The sequence below is a fragment of the Terrapene carolina genome, unplaced genomic scaffold (assembly GCF_002925995.2).
Source record: "Terrapene carolina triunguis isolate 2854851 unplaced genomic scaffold, T_m_triunguis-2.0 Scaffold85, whole genome shotgun sequence".
Lineage (NCBI taxonomy): Eukaryota > Metazoa > Chordata > Testudines > Emydidae > Terrapene > Terrapene triunguis.
The window spans coordinates 26254916-26270060 of NW_020664436.1; the positions used below are offsets into that span (position 1 = coordinate 26254916).

The 15145-nt window shown below is 40.6% G+C and overlaps 1 protein-coding gene across 1 annotated transcript in view; it reads left to right on the forward strand.

Moving 5' to 3' along the window:
- Positions 1-5210: 5210 nt before the first annotated feature.
- Positions 5211-15145, forward strand: part of THBS2 (thrombospondin 2) — a 45875-nt gene continuing 35940 nt past the window's right edge. Inside the window, exons 1-4 of the mRNA XM_024203838.2 lie at positions 5211-5491; positions 6937-7011; positions 7915-8471; positions 9754-9838. Coding sequence (XP_024059606.1) covers positions 5485-5491; positions 6937-7011; positions 7915-8471; positions 9754-9838 — 724 coding nt within the window. The 5' untranslated portion in view covers positions 5211-5484. The remainder of the gene's footprint in view (positions 5492-6936; positions 7012-7914; positions 8472-9753; positions 9839-15145) is intronic.

The window sequence follows — 15145 nt, forward strand, 5'->3', positions numbered from 1 at the left end:
TAGGTTTTGTTGCTCTGTGGTTGTTTTTTATTTATTATATGTCCGATCAATTGTGGCCAATTCCTATCGTCTATATATTAAGCATGATGCTGAAAATCAAGTAAAGTAACCTTTGGACCTCAAGAACTCCTATGAAATGCATTGTTTCTGCTTAATACTGGGTCCAATTCTGCAACTTTTACTCAGAAAAGGAGTCCCACTGAAGCCAAAAGAATTATTTTGTGAGTAAGTCCTAATTCATATGAGTAAAGGTTGCAGAATCAGGCCCACCATTATTATGAATTTGTGGTGGGCAGTAAAAAATAAGGTGGAGTGAGACCTGTTTATCCCCTTGGCATTCTAACCATAAGCATAATATCACTGACAGCTAATTAAAAGCTCTACTTGCATCCAGCGCACTAATGCCATTTCATAATAATACATTTCACAATGGGCGATATCCTGACTTCACTGAAGTCACTGAGAAAACTGCCATTGGCTTCAGTGGGCCAGGATCTTTATTCACTAACTTTCATGAGTATTTTCTGAGGTCGAGGAGTCTAGAATCTAGTCTTAAATTTGCACCTATAGCACCCAGTCCTGTAAGCCCTCCCTGTGTGTACCTCCCATATGTAACAGGTTTTCCCTTCACATTCTTAGGGCCTGATCCAATGATCATTGAAGTTAGTGCTGGAGCCGAAGCATTTTTCTATTCCATTTCCACCAACCTTTCCATTTTATTTCTATGCTCACAAAACTACTAAATTGTAAAAAGACTTTTATTTTGTTGCACGTCACATTGTTGCTTGTGTTTTTATTTGTTGTAATATAAACATGATGAAGCAACTCAAGGGATCTGTCATGGAAAATATTTATTGACCAAATCATTATTAAAATTATCCCCAAAAGAGGAACAAAAATAGCCGAGACACAATAACCACCCAAATGACCTTTAATTGTAATTTATTTTAGACTTACATATTGATGAATTTATTCAATGACAATAATAGCTGATTCCATCTGGAAAGCAGGAAGACATCTAACATAGTGGGAGATACAGTTTTGCCCAAAAGAAAATACCATGTAATACTGAAATAGATTTAGGATGTCAAAATCAAAATTAGTAACTAAATTGGCAGGGCCTTGATTTTTAAAATTGACTAGTTATTTGGAGTGCCTCAATTCACATCTCAAAGGGGTCTGATTTTCAGAGGGCAAGTGCTCAGTGCTCTTCTCTCCCTTTCTTGCTATGAGCATAGGGACTGCATTGTAGAGCCCTTGTACATGACACACAAGGGGATTGGCTCCCTTTAGCACTCCTCCATGTGCACTTCCACATAAGTACCTGTCACAACATGGCCCATGATGAGCCAGCCTGAGCAGGATCCAGAGTTTACTTGCTGTGCCTATAGAGCTAACTTCAGCACAGTTTTCCTACTCACCATCTTAAGCATTGTTTAATCTTCCATAATCTTTGTCCTTCTGAGTCAGTGCAGGACCAGGGCCCCAGCATAGCCCAGTGCATGTCTCTGTGATACCTTACAGTGATTTGCAGTAATCCATTCTGAATGTCATGATCCTCACCTGATCCAAAATGAAGATGCTCGAATTCTTGGCTGAGCAGAACAAACAAACATAAAACAACCAATAGAAATAGACAAAGATTGAAAGGGAGAGAAGATGGCTAGTGCTTAGGTTAGAGTTATAAAGGGGAATTGCTGTGATGCGGTAGTTAAGGTTTGAAGCAACACACAAGGAAACCCCAAGGAAATCATTAATATGAGACCTGCTGTTAAATCTCTGATATTCCTAAATATTAGTAGATTTGATTTTGAATCCCTCTCATTGGCATTAGACACTTTCACAATTTACTCAGCAATTGTTTAACACAGACACTCTTTTAAGAAGGCAAGTGGAAAAGGTTTAGCTGTAATCCCTGGTTTTGTGTGCATGTGAGTAGCCAGCAGAGGGTTAGGAGTGTACTGTAGACCCTTTTCTCCAGGAAGAAGCTTCTTGGACTAAAGATGACATTTGCCATTTTGAAGTTGTCAAGCGGAGAATGAATAGTGAATATTTGCAAGGTTGTGGAATAGACAGGAGCCAATCTCTTTTCTCAAAGATCATCACCCTATATATAAATGGCTCAGTTTGAAAGAAGATTTTATTAATCCTTGAGTCCTACAAAGGCTACTGAGCCTACTTTGAAAGGAGGTTTTATTATATGGTACTTGGTTAGAAACAATCTGAATGGAATTTATTTCCTTTTTTACCCACCCACTAAAATGTAGTTTTTACACATTTGCAAATTTCTACTGAAAAAAAGTGTTACTATATAAAGGTACCAACAAACAGGCTGTATTATCCCATTTGCTACTAAGGATACTCTGAAGTCACTTGAAACCAATGCTTTTGTCTGTCCTTCATTTGAAAAAACAGCAGCTTTCTCTCCCCTCCCCTCCTCCCCACCCTCGGCTCCTGGGAGAAAAAGAAAGGGGAAAGTTCCCTGGTTTACACTTCTCGCATGGGTCAGTAGAAGGGAGCCCAATCTGGGAGGAGGTTCCCTGGCAAAAGGAAAGGCAGGGATCCTTGCTCTGGGGGTCTAATTTCATACACAGCTGTTCCTGATTTTTTTTTTTATTTTGAAATTTCAATTTTTTTTCACTGAAATTGAATTTCAACAAAAATAGCTGATGACATCTTCATAATTTCTCTCCATATTTTGCCCAGTTCTTACTTCTATCATACTATCTCCTATATAATGGTACATACTGGTGGTTCTCCAACTTATTCATTTTGCACACCACTTTGGACCTGATCCCAGGCCCACTGATGCCAACAGGAATCTTTCCACTGATTTCAGTGGGCTTTGGATCAGGTGCTCAGTGGCAGAGTCAGTGTCATGGACCCACCCCACCACCTGGCATCCCCATCTTCCACTTCTTGGTTTTCAAAATGTTGTTCATATTGTTCCCTGGGAAGGGTGCTGAAGACCGCTGACTATTCACTCTATTGTTTGAGAATCAATGTGGATGGTGAGGTGTCTAATCAAAAAACTGTTGCTTAAAGCATGGGGTCTTCTAATCAAAGTGGAGCATAATAGTAGTCATTGTTTGGAGACCACTTTGAGTTGGTCTTTCAAAACAAAAGGTTGCCTAGGAAGGTAGATCTGTGTAGAGATTTTAACTTTCCTGTGAGAGACCCACTTTCAGGGGTGGGTTTCATTTAAAAGCAGATGATGCTTCCATAATGATAATAGGAGATTGGTTGTTGTTGACGTAAATGGGAGCCGGAGCAGGGCAGCTATACTGGAGTTGGACTCAGGCTCACATAAGGCAGTGTAGACACTGGAGTGCCAGGTTGGGACTCAAGAGTTCAGCAGTTACAAATGAGTGTAGACGCTGGGTCTGCTAATTGGAGTTCTACTAACCCATGGCTTACATTACATTACAGGACAGACATACCCTGGATAGCTTAGGAGGTTGTTGACTCAATGGTCTTCAGCAGTGGAGAAGACTCCTGTATATCCAATGTCTTGAAAAGTATCACAATGCCTCTGGAAAGAGGAATCAATCGCCAGCAGCATCAAAGGTAAACAATGGCAAAAGGAAAGGTGAATTCCTCCGCCACAGTATTCAAGGTACTCAGCTTCATAAAATCAACCCAAAATTGTTACTGGAGGTGGGGGGAGGGAAAGTGAAGAATGTCCTGCTTGTAGCTCCCCCCATGTCCTGGGGAGCATGACTGTGTTTGCACGTTGAGGTATTTTCCCTGGCTTTGTCTCCGCGCTGGATCGTGAGCTCGCTGGTGTCACATTGCTCTGCAACTTCCCGGAACGTGCCAGTGTTTCCAGGAGTGAAACATACATCCCCCGCCCCCCTTTCTTCGACCCCCATCCACAGCCTGACACTGGAGCTGGAGAGCTGCGGCTGCTGCTGGCTAGCCTCCAGCCATCCACCGACCCAGCTAATGAGGGCCAGGTTTATTCCGCTAGTACGGCTGCCAGGGAGCCAATGTAGCTAGGAGGAGGAAAAGAATTTCACGTCAGACACGACTTTCCCTTTCTTTTTTTAAAAAGTGCATACATTTGGGGTGTGTGTGTGTGTGTGTGTGTGTGTATGTGTGTGTGTGTGAGAGAGAGAGAGAGAGAGAGATCTGCTGGGATACATACAATATATAATCATAAATAGCCGTGCAACCCATTAATAAGCATGTACTAAATAACCTCAGCCCGGGCTCTCTAACACGCACAGCTATATGAAGTGTGTGGATAATTACATTGCATATACGCAGCAGATTCATATACTAGACAAAATACTTTAGCCATCTAACCGGTTTCTTTGGAAACATACAACCCACTGCTTCAGTCATTCATGCGTAGCGCTCATCTTCTCGTAGATCCGGAAAACAAAGGCTCCCACGTGTGAGGGGACAGGACTGAGGTGTGATAAAAATAAAACGCCGGGCAGCCGTCAATAGAAGTACAGCCAGAAAGGACCCCTTAACTTCGCCCCCCCCCCTTTTTTTTTCAAGGAGGCGAGAGCTGATTCAGTTGCGCGAGTTCTGTCTTTCTTGCCTTCTGTTTTCAAACAGTCCTTTCTCCAGATCAGTTTCAAGTGCGTTTTAAATGACTGAAGGGGCACCCAACTTTTGCAATGCTCTAAGTCCCCCCTCTTTAGAGACGTGTGTTTAAAAATGAATGTTCCGGGTAATACAAAGAAAGGGGGTATTGGCTGGGTGGGAGAGAAGTGTGGTCATTGCACGGGGCGATTCGAGGGGCATTGCAGAGCCGGACTGAGAAGGTTTGCGCTAACTGAGGGATGCTCTTTAGTGCAGGACTAAAGACGTTTAAGGGCGATCAGGGTGAAGGATGCTAGATAACAGGCTCAGCTGCCTTTTGGGGCAGGGCTTTGGGTTCTGGTGTCTTCCCCTGTTCATCACATCGAGCGCGGCTACAGCTACACTCCGTATTCATCACGTTCACACTCATCAGAGCCGGGGCTGGAGGCGCTGGACTCCTCTTCCCAGGAGAGGAGGGAAATGCAGGGCGCTTCTTGTCCTAACAGCAGACTAGGGAAAGTAAGAAAGTGACATCCCTTTTGCTTTGACTTGCTCCTCCCATGCCCCAGTTTAGGACCGTCCCTTGTAGAAAAAGGAGAGGGGCGGGGCGGGATGGTTCTGGGGGGCTGGAGTTGGGATCGCCTTCCAGGTAGACGAGAGCAAATTGTCAGATCAGAAACGGGAATTATGTCATTCCTAAGGAGGAATGAATTCAAAAGCGCTTCCTTGTGTGGCTGATTGACAGCAGTACACGCGATGGAGAGTATATAAAAGCAGAGAGCAGCCCCTCGCAAGCCACTGGAAGAAATCTCAGCCAGACTACAGCAGATTCCGCAGCCCCGAGGAAGCTTGGAGTTTGCACTTCGCTTTTTAAAATAACTCCCGCTCGCTTTCTTTTTGGATTTGATTTGGAGCGTTAACAATAAAAGAGCAGCAGCAGATCCTTTTATGCCGGGTAAGGGGGGACACCTTTTAAGATTTCACAATGCCGCGATTGGCAGAAAACTGCTATTATGAGCTATGGGTGATGGATTTGTCTGTCTGCTTATCTGTCTGTCCTCCATCTCCTCTTAGGTCTGCTTAACTCAGTAGTAGAGCATCTGTTATTCAATCCATCTTTCTTTTGGACGACTATCTTTTCAGCTGTCATGATAGCTGGGAATTTTGTCTCTTAAATACTTCGTGTTAACAAGTATTCATGAATAGTGCACATACAGTACAGATTTATTTTTTGCACAAACAGATTATAGGACATCTTTCCTGGTGATGGTTAGTTAGGTAGATAATATGATTACAGAAGCAGCATTTAGAAATGGGGTGTAAACACGTTTGTTATACTACTGGTCATTGCATCCTATCTACCATAATATGTACATTAGATAGAAAAGGAAATATTTGTAAATGGCTGGTGTTGCATCTGTCAAAATGTACTTGAAGTAGGATTTTTAGCTAACTGCCCCAGATTTGCAGATAAATAGTTTTTTTAGTAATGTCCTGAGTAGAAAACACTTATAGTTTTATATTGAAAGTTTGACTTTGTGTAAAAGATAATGTCCCTGAAGTTGTTTGGATACTTAGGTTAGACATTTTTTAAAGTATCAAGGTAGCATACTGGTATCTTGAAATGTGTGTGTCTATACGGTGCAGCTGGCAAACTGGGTTTGCTCTATTTAACAGACATGCATACACATACACAAGTTTAGATGAAAATGCAGATATACTGCTTACACATCTATATTACCATACAGGAATACCTAAAGGGAATGCTATCTACCTAAAAGTCAGCATTGAAATAAATATTGTGTGTGTAACTTTCTATAGTGGCATGTTAAAAAGTTGAATAGAACTCATGAAATTCCATTATCTTGCAAATAATTCAGCTATATGTTGTGATTCAAAGTGGAGTTAAGATGGAACAACTAGTATACTGTCTATCCTGTCACTTAAAGCCTTGATGATGTCTCATGGAAAAACCTTGAAGAAAATTCTGCTTACATGGTATAGATTTTCTGTATATCTTTTCTTTTTTATTATTAAGGACATGTGGATGAATATAGGATCTTTATTTTTAAGAATTCACTTGAAATCATCATGCTCTGCATTTGATGTCAAAAATCAAGTCCAGAGCGTGCAATTGTCATGTCATAAACATAAGAGCATGACCACATATAAGGGATAAGCAGCAGAACTCTAAATCACAAATATCCTTATTTCATCTTAAAATGAACCAACAAGAAAACCACAAAAAACAGGAAGAAAAATACTGTGAATATGTGCTGTTGCATATAAACAGAATTGCTTATGGTCACAGGGTTTTTTTTTCCAGTACAGTCCATGAGGTATCTGAAGGTCTGATAGACAAAGACCATTTTCCTAACTGATTTTTTTGTTTATTCATAGGAGTTATGCTACAAAGGAGCAGGCTGTTGTGGCTAATTGTCTTGCTAACTTTGTGGGCTTCTTCAAATGCTCAGGGTAAGTCCTGAAACTTCTTAACTTCCTGAAGCTTGAGGCATTTGAAAATAAGCAGAAATTACAGTAATTTGCAAAGCTAAATGTTGACTTTAAAATGAGATAGCTAAACCACTGGAGACAATACAGTAATAACATAATCTAAGGAAAACCTGATTAAAATAAACAAAGTAAGACAAAAACTTTAAGATAAGTCTCATTACTACTGTCACATTTGGATGATAACATTTATCTATTACTGACAAAAGAAATATATAAAAATAGTTTTCCCCTACTGAACATTGACCTAAATTTACCTATTCTTAATTGCTAAATGATTCCCTTCTGTAATGTGTATGTAATATGAGACTTAAATGGACTGGGTGGACGGGCACTGCTTTGTCAGAAATTTAGAGAGAAGAAAATCTCTATAAATCGAATTCAGGCTGGGTGTAAAAGGGCACAATGCCAGATATTGATTTCCATGTGGCCTCCTGAGCCAAATTCATATCTGGTGTAACTCTACCCTCTTCTTGAGAGTTAACCTCTTGTAACATGGTGTTCATAATTTGATTCTTCTTTGTTGAGAGTTAGAGTAGGTAGCTTGAAATCCTGTCCTTGTAAAAATAAGCATGGCTATGTATATGGAATTTTGTTCACTTTCACTAAGGATTTTTTTTACATATAAAGTTCCCAAATAGATGAAAGTACTAAATAGATGGAAATGCTGTTTATTGTGCCATGCCAAATATAGCACATGTGCTTCTATCTTCCAAGAGATGGAAGTAATGGGTTTATTGTGCCAAACAGGTAGCAAACATGCTAGTGTCTATCAAATCATTAGAATTATTGGGTGTACTATGCATGCTGATTTTCCCTTATGCTCATTTTTGTATTCACATTGCTACATGCCATTGACTTTTGCAGATGGTAACAAGGAAGATGAGACTACGTTTGACTTATTTCAAATCAGTAACATAAGCCGAAAGACAATTGGAGCAAAATTATTTCGAGGTCCAAATCCCACCGTCCCGGCATATCGTTTCATCCGATTTGACCATATACCTCCATTTAATCCAGAGAAATTCAAACAGATTCTCAACCTCATCCGGAAAAATGAGGGCTTTATTCTTTCAGCCACCCTAAGGCAGGACAGGCAATCCAGAGGTACTATCATTGCTTTAGAGGGCCCTGGCATCTCTCAGAGACAGTTTGAGATTATTTCCAATGGCCGAGCCAATACCCTGGACCTTATCTATTGGGCAGATGGCTCCCAGAATGTAATTTCCTTGGAAGATGTGGACCTAGCAGACTCACATTGGAAGAACCTCACAGTCCAAGTAACAGGAGAGAACTACAGCCTCTATGTTGGTTGTGACCTTATTGACAGCTTCATCCTGGAGGAGCCTTTCTATGAGCAGCTGAAAGCAGAGAACAGTAGAATGTATGTGACAAAGGGGTCCATTCGAGAGAACCATTTCAGGGTAGGTAATGTGAAAGCATTAGGGTCTGTGATGAGGTAAAGAATTTAGCTACATACATTTAATATTAGAAGACAATGGGCCCAATTATACTTTCACATGCACTACAAAGTCAATGGGGAAGCATGGATGAAAGAACAGAATTTGCTCCAATGCGTCTTTTAGTTGATTGCTTGGGGTGAATTATATGAATCTTAGTGCTCATGAAAGTGAAGGACTGATACAGCACAGTTGAGAGCCATACAAAATGCACTCCATCTCTGAATAGGTTTCTCCATGCAACATGTTAAAATTCAACAGCCTTTTTTCCCATTTGTGAGGCTTCCCATAGCAGAGTGTCAAGCATGCCATATTTTGCAGTGAATTTTAGAGCTGGTCAAAAATTTTCCGAGACCATTTTCTGTCAGAAAACACCAGATCAGCGAAAGTGAAACGTTTCATGGAAATTTGTCAATTTTGATGAAATTTCATTTCAAAAGAAAAGTAAAAAAACCCCAAACATTTAGACAAGGTTGAAACATTCCATTTCAAACTTTTCAGAACAGGACATTTTGATTTTTTAGTTTTAAGTGACTTTGTTTCAATTTTTAAAAATCTCTTTGATATAAAATAAAATTTTAAAAGTCAAAATGGGAATGAAACGTTTTGATTGACCCAAGATTTATTTGTGTGTGGGGGGCGGGATTTTGTTTCAAGGAAAATTCCAATTTTTTTTATTTTGTTCCATTTCAGAATGGAAAACATTCTGAAATTGTGGATTTTCCTGCAAAATGAAAAATCCAGCTCCTGTCCTGCTCTAGTGATTTCTACAAAGTCCTTTAGGGGCTAGGTTGAGCCACCCAATTCTTTATACCTGAAATCAAACATGAAATCTTGTCTCTGGAGTTGAAAAGCCGGTGCCTTGCAACCCACTGTGCTACATAGCCTCTGCTCTGATAATTGGATCTCTAATTGAATTGTGTGGAAATAGAGATTTGAACTCACAACAAGACAGCAGCATGAAAACAGCTAATCAAATATTACTTTATCATGACTCATTCTGAAAAAAAACCTTGCTTTTGCACTTCATTAGTATAATAAATAATAATGTAACCAAGTTATCAAAGTTAACTTTTAGTATGTATTTCTCATGGCTTGTACCCTACGTTACTTTTGAGCATTTACCTGTGATTAAATCCAACCAATAAACTGGGGAGGTTGATAGGTGGAGAAGAATACATACAAAAACTCCAATGATATAAATTTAATGCTGAATTGATCTGAAAGTTGTTTTCTTTGATTACAGGGTCTAATTCAAAATATTCATTTAATTTTTGATACTTCAGTAGAGGATGTTCTGCGTAACAAAGGATGTCAGAGGAGCCAGACAAGTACGTATATTTTTTCACACTATCATTGTTCAATTGAGTCCGAAAATGAAGAAGCCCAAGGTCCATATATTAACCTCAAACCATGGCATAGGTCCCATTGAAGCTAGTGTGAACTGGGGCAGAGGTAGAACATGTCTCTGGAAGGTTTGGAATTGTTGACAAGCTACTTATGAACATTTTTTGGGAGTGACAAACAAAGCAAATTGTTGTAAACTTTGCTATGAAGTTGCTGAATAGATATAATCAAAATATTGCTTCCGCCAGATAATCTGATCTTTTATCCCTGCTGCTCAGGTTTAGAATTTTGGTTCTTTATGTGTAGGTTGGGGAAAAGCTAATTACCAAGGAGAAAGTTACTGAAATTGGAAAGAAAATTTAATATATGTGAAAATATCCATGTACTTCCATGAAGGAATGTTCTCAAATGATTAGAGCAAGGGATTGGGGATATGTCTACACTACACTTCGGTGTAATTTACGTTGCTCAGAGGTGTGAATAATTCATACCTCTGATTGACATAAATTATGCTGACCTAAGCGCTGTGGACTGTGCTATACGCTCCCGCCAACATAGCTACCACCTCTCCTGGAGGCAGGAGTTGTTAAGCTGACAGGAGAGCTCTCGCTCATCAGCTTAGAGCAGGGATCAGCAACCTTTGGCATGTGGCCCGTCAGGGAAATCCGCTGGCGGGCCGGGACGGTTTGTTTACCTGCCGCGTCCACAGGTTCGGCTCATCGCGGCTCCCACTGGCAATGGTTCGCTGCTCCAGGCCAATGGGGGCTGCGGGAAGCAGCGTGGGCCGAGGGATGTGCTGGCCGCCCTTCTTGCAGCCCCCATTGGCCTGGAGCGGCGAACTGCCGCCAGTGGGAGCTGCAATCGGCCGAACCTGCAGATAGGGTGACCAGATGTCCCGATTTTATAGGGACAGTCCCGATTTTTGGGTCTTTTTTTTATATAGACTCCTATTACCCCCCACCCCCTGTCCCAATTTTTCACATTTGCTGTCTGGTCACCCTACCTGCAGACGCTGCTCATCCAGATCAATTTCTTTGTCCAAATCCCTCTCCCATTTTTTCTCTGGGTTGTTTTCTCATCAACATCTTTTTCAATCAGAATTGTATGTATCTTAGAAATTAAAGCTTTTGTTCCAACTTGCTTCTGCATCAACTCCTCAAATATGGTTGAAAGACTAGATAGAGTTGTCCTGTGTCCAGATTTACAATAAAATATTTGGTTTGTAAATAATGAAAATACCAACTGTTTATATTATTTACATCACATATCTGTTGGTATCATTCAAATCAGTACCCTGAAACAGCTGTCCAAATTGAGTAATCTCAGCTGTTACCCACAACAAATAGCCACTTTGAAATTTCCTAAGGATAAATTCCTGATTATTAATGAAAGTAGCTAAGGGAGAGGACCTCAGCAACAGGAATTTAAAAAAATCGTCCAAAGCTGCAGTGGTTTGGATGAATGGGTAATATTTCTTTTTAACCCAACAATTACTATGAATAGCTATATTTGTCTGCCAGCTTGTTTGAGTTTTACCCAGTGTTTGGATGGTCTATTGTTAACCCAATCAATCACATCTTTTAATTTCAATCCATAATGATAATTGAGGAATGCTAGTCCACCTCACTTTGTAGGCTTACACAGAACTATAGCACTCACCCTTTGTATTTTCCATTTCCATCTACATTTTAATAGTGTATCCGGCCATATTTTTAATGTCACGTCAGGGATACCAGTAGAGATGCACTGAAACAAAAATAGTAACTTTATGAGGATGTTAATTGTTACCTGTTTAGGAAAGAGATTTCATATTTGTTCCATTCCTCCAAGTCTTTTATTTCTGTATTCCACAGGGAGGATAATTTGCCTTAAAAAGACTTTTATGTTTCTCCACAATATTTATTCCTAAATATTTTAACAATTCCTTTGCCTGTTTACATTTATGTAGCTGACAACAGTTTGTTTTGATCCTCTGGGGAGTATTAATTCCTAAAATTTCAGATTGATTGTAGATTATTCCGAAGCCTGATACCTGCCCAAATTCTGGAGTCAATTGTTCTATACATTTTAATGAGGCTTCTGGATCCTGCAAATACAACAAGGCATCATCAGCATACAAAGCTATTTTGTGTTCTAATTCAGAATGCGTTTTAATGCCCTTTACCAAGGGGCTGTTTCTTCATATTTGTTGCAAATGGTTTCATTGCCAAAGCAAACAACAAAGGGAATAAGGAGCCGCCCCCAAGGGAATTGTAATGGTGGAAATTTAGGTGCCTAGGGACTTTGGCAATCTACAGAGCTAGGTGGCAGCTGAGCAGAGGTTTTGAGGACCTCAGTGGTGCCTAAAGTGGCAGCTAGGTACCTAAGTCCATTTGTGGATCTAGCTCTTAGATACTGTACTGATGGGTGTTTTAAACATTTGTAGACTTGATAGTTGAGTGTCTTACTTTAGGCAGCATAGGCATCAAGGCATACCCTTCTATGGTTTTGGCACATTTCATTTAAGCAGGTTCCTTTGCTCAGGTTAGGCGAGAACTCTACATAAGTCAGATCTATACTTCCCACCATTGCTGAATGGCAAAAGGGAGTAGGGAGTAGGAGGGGAAACATCTCATTGCTAATGTTTTCATTCTGAGTAGAGAGCAAATCCAAACGTGTGATCAGTTTTATCCATGGCTCCCTTGTTAGTGGCAGGACGCGTGTGGGTGAAGGGACAGGTATGAGAAAGGGTAAATCTTGTTTTGGTTTATGTCATGGTGAATTCAGAGTAAAGCAGAAGGCTGGCATCCAGGATGCCAAAGTTCAGGCATCACTTCCCTCATTCCCCTGCAAAGAGTGAGCTTTGTAAATATTAAGCCCATGTAGACACCAAGGACCACATTAAACTATCTGATCCACAAGGCAGAGCTCTGAAATCTAGAGTAATTGATGTAATTAAAAGGCTGACAGAACCCTCTTCACCTAGATGAGGATATAATGGCATGATCTGTTGTGCCAATACAGAGCAGATCTCCAGATCTTCTCTATTTGTGTTGGAAGATTACCAAGAAGGGAAATAGTGTCAGCAAAAGTAGAGTGGATCATGCCAAAACCCATGGAACCATACTATAAAAAGAAAGTAGAAGGAAAATTATGACAGTACTGCCTGCTGATACTAACCTTAGCTGGAATACCTTGCATACTTCAGCATCTGCAGTTGTATAGTCAACTAGGGAGTTGTTTTGCTACAGGTGTTCCCCCCCAACCATGTCCATCAGCTATGTCTGGGGTCCAAACACAAGAGCTACAGATCAGGTACATTACACAGATTTGTTTTTTTCACCCTCTCCGGAAGAAGGCGGGTCAATAGACCAATTAATAATGTTCTTAGTTTTATTTTACAACACTAAATTGAACACAATGGAATCGAAATTCCTCATTCAAATACGCGAGGTGGAGTTGCATCATTTTTGTGGCATGCATGTGAGTAACATGAGACATGCCACACACATGGTTGCAGTTTGCAGCTTCATGGTGCTGCCCATGTAGCTTAATTACCACAGTAGAAAAGCCATTGGTGATATACTCACTTGGCTAACAAGTTTAACACATACCACACTGTGCTGCATTCCTTAATGCACTGCAACATATTGATGGGGGGGGGGGGTATGACATTCTGTATTTCAAATAACCTTAATGATCTGATGTTGAGTAAAGACATGAAAGGGAACACTGGATTGCTATTCAGGCCAAGCCTGTATATGCCTCTTTCAGTTTAAGGTACATATTGCTGTTCTGGCCCTATTATTATATGGGCATAGGCCACCTTCCCATTGTGAACTTTTGGCCCATATTTGTGACAGGAAGTGATTGTTTCTGCTGCAGTTCTGGGTTAGCACCTCTCATACTGGCAGGGAATTCTGCAAATGTGCAGGGAGCTGCCTGCAAGCTCAGCAGCACTGTTTCTGTCCAGGCTGGCTTGTGTTCCTGCCCTTCCCCTTGGCTGGATTTCACCCTTCCATGGGAGGTTTGTGAAAGAACAAGGCTAGGGCTTTAACTGAGCATGGTGATGCTAGACACTAGAAGTATTTGGTCAAGTTTGGCAGGTTCAAATCTTGTTTGGGGACAATTTAACCTTTTATTTGAAAACTATTTAAAATACAGGTGGGAGAACTGAGAGGGTTGGGAAGTGGGAAGGTTGAGGGATGTTTTCCTGGAGCCTGGAGAGATGCAGGAATGGTTGTTAATCACTTGGACTCTGGAGAGAGGCAGGAGGTGTAGGACTTTGGACCAACATGTCCATGGGAACACTGAGCAGGCAGGAGTATAGAATGGCCCTGCTGCTTCCAGGGACTGTTCTGTGCACCCAGGGAGCCCTATATTAGTAGTTCTTGTTGCTTCTTGTGTGGAATTACCATGAAGATAGTCTCAACCTTTGTGACCTGTGACATTCTTGCAAAACACTTTCTGGGATCTATGAAAATCCATCATGGAGTAAGCTTTCAGATTATACTTCAGGACCTTGGTATTTCAGCACAAATCTAAATAAGGCTATTCTCTATTTAGACAATTGCTGTACTTTCAGATAAGAAAACAATTACGGTAGTTAATCCTTGGTATGGTTTGATGCCAAGACAAATTACTTTAAATTAACAACACACACCTTGATCAAGCCCCAGATGCTTGTCTGGCTGAACATTGACCAAATGTGACTGAAGTATGGATCTGCATTGGGTCTTTTTGGAATCTTAGTTGCCTCTAGATGTTCAGATATCAGCAGTGGCCAAGGAATCTTTGTCCCATCTACACTTGATTAGCTTGCAACCTATTCTTTAGAATTTGGACCGCGAGTTGCCACAGTTATTCGTGCCTGTTACTTCCAGATTGGATTACTGCAATCTACACTATTGGAGGCTATATCTAGTGAGCTCTAGCGAACTTCAGCTACTGCATGATGTGGCTGTCCACTTACTAGGAGGAGTTTCTTGCTGGGAGTGTGTGGCAATGTCTTCCACTTTATTCTTGGGTGCAATTCAAGGAGTTAGTTTTAATCTATGAAATCTTTAATAGTTAGAGATCTCTATTTTTATTTTTATTATTATTTGTATTATGGTGGCATCTAGGGGATCCAACCCAGTTCAGGTCTCTATTGTGCTAGGTGCTGTATAAGCACATAGGAAGAGAGAATCCATGCTCCCATCTAAATAGACAAGACAGACAAAGGATAGGAGAAAGGGAATGTGATTATCCCCATTTTACAGGAAGGGTACTGAGTCACAAATAGATTAAATGATTTGCCCAAGAAAGTCTGT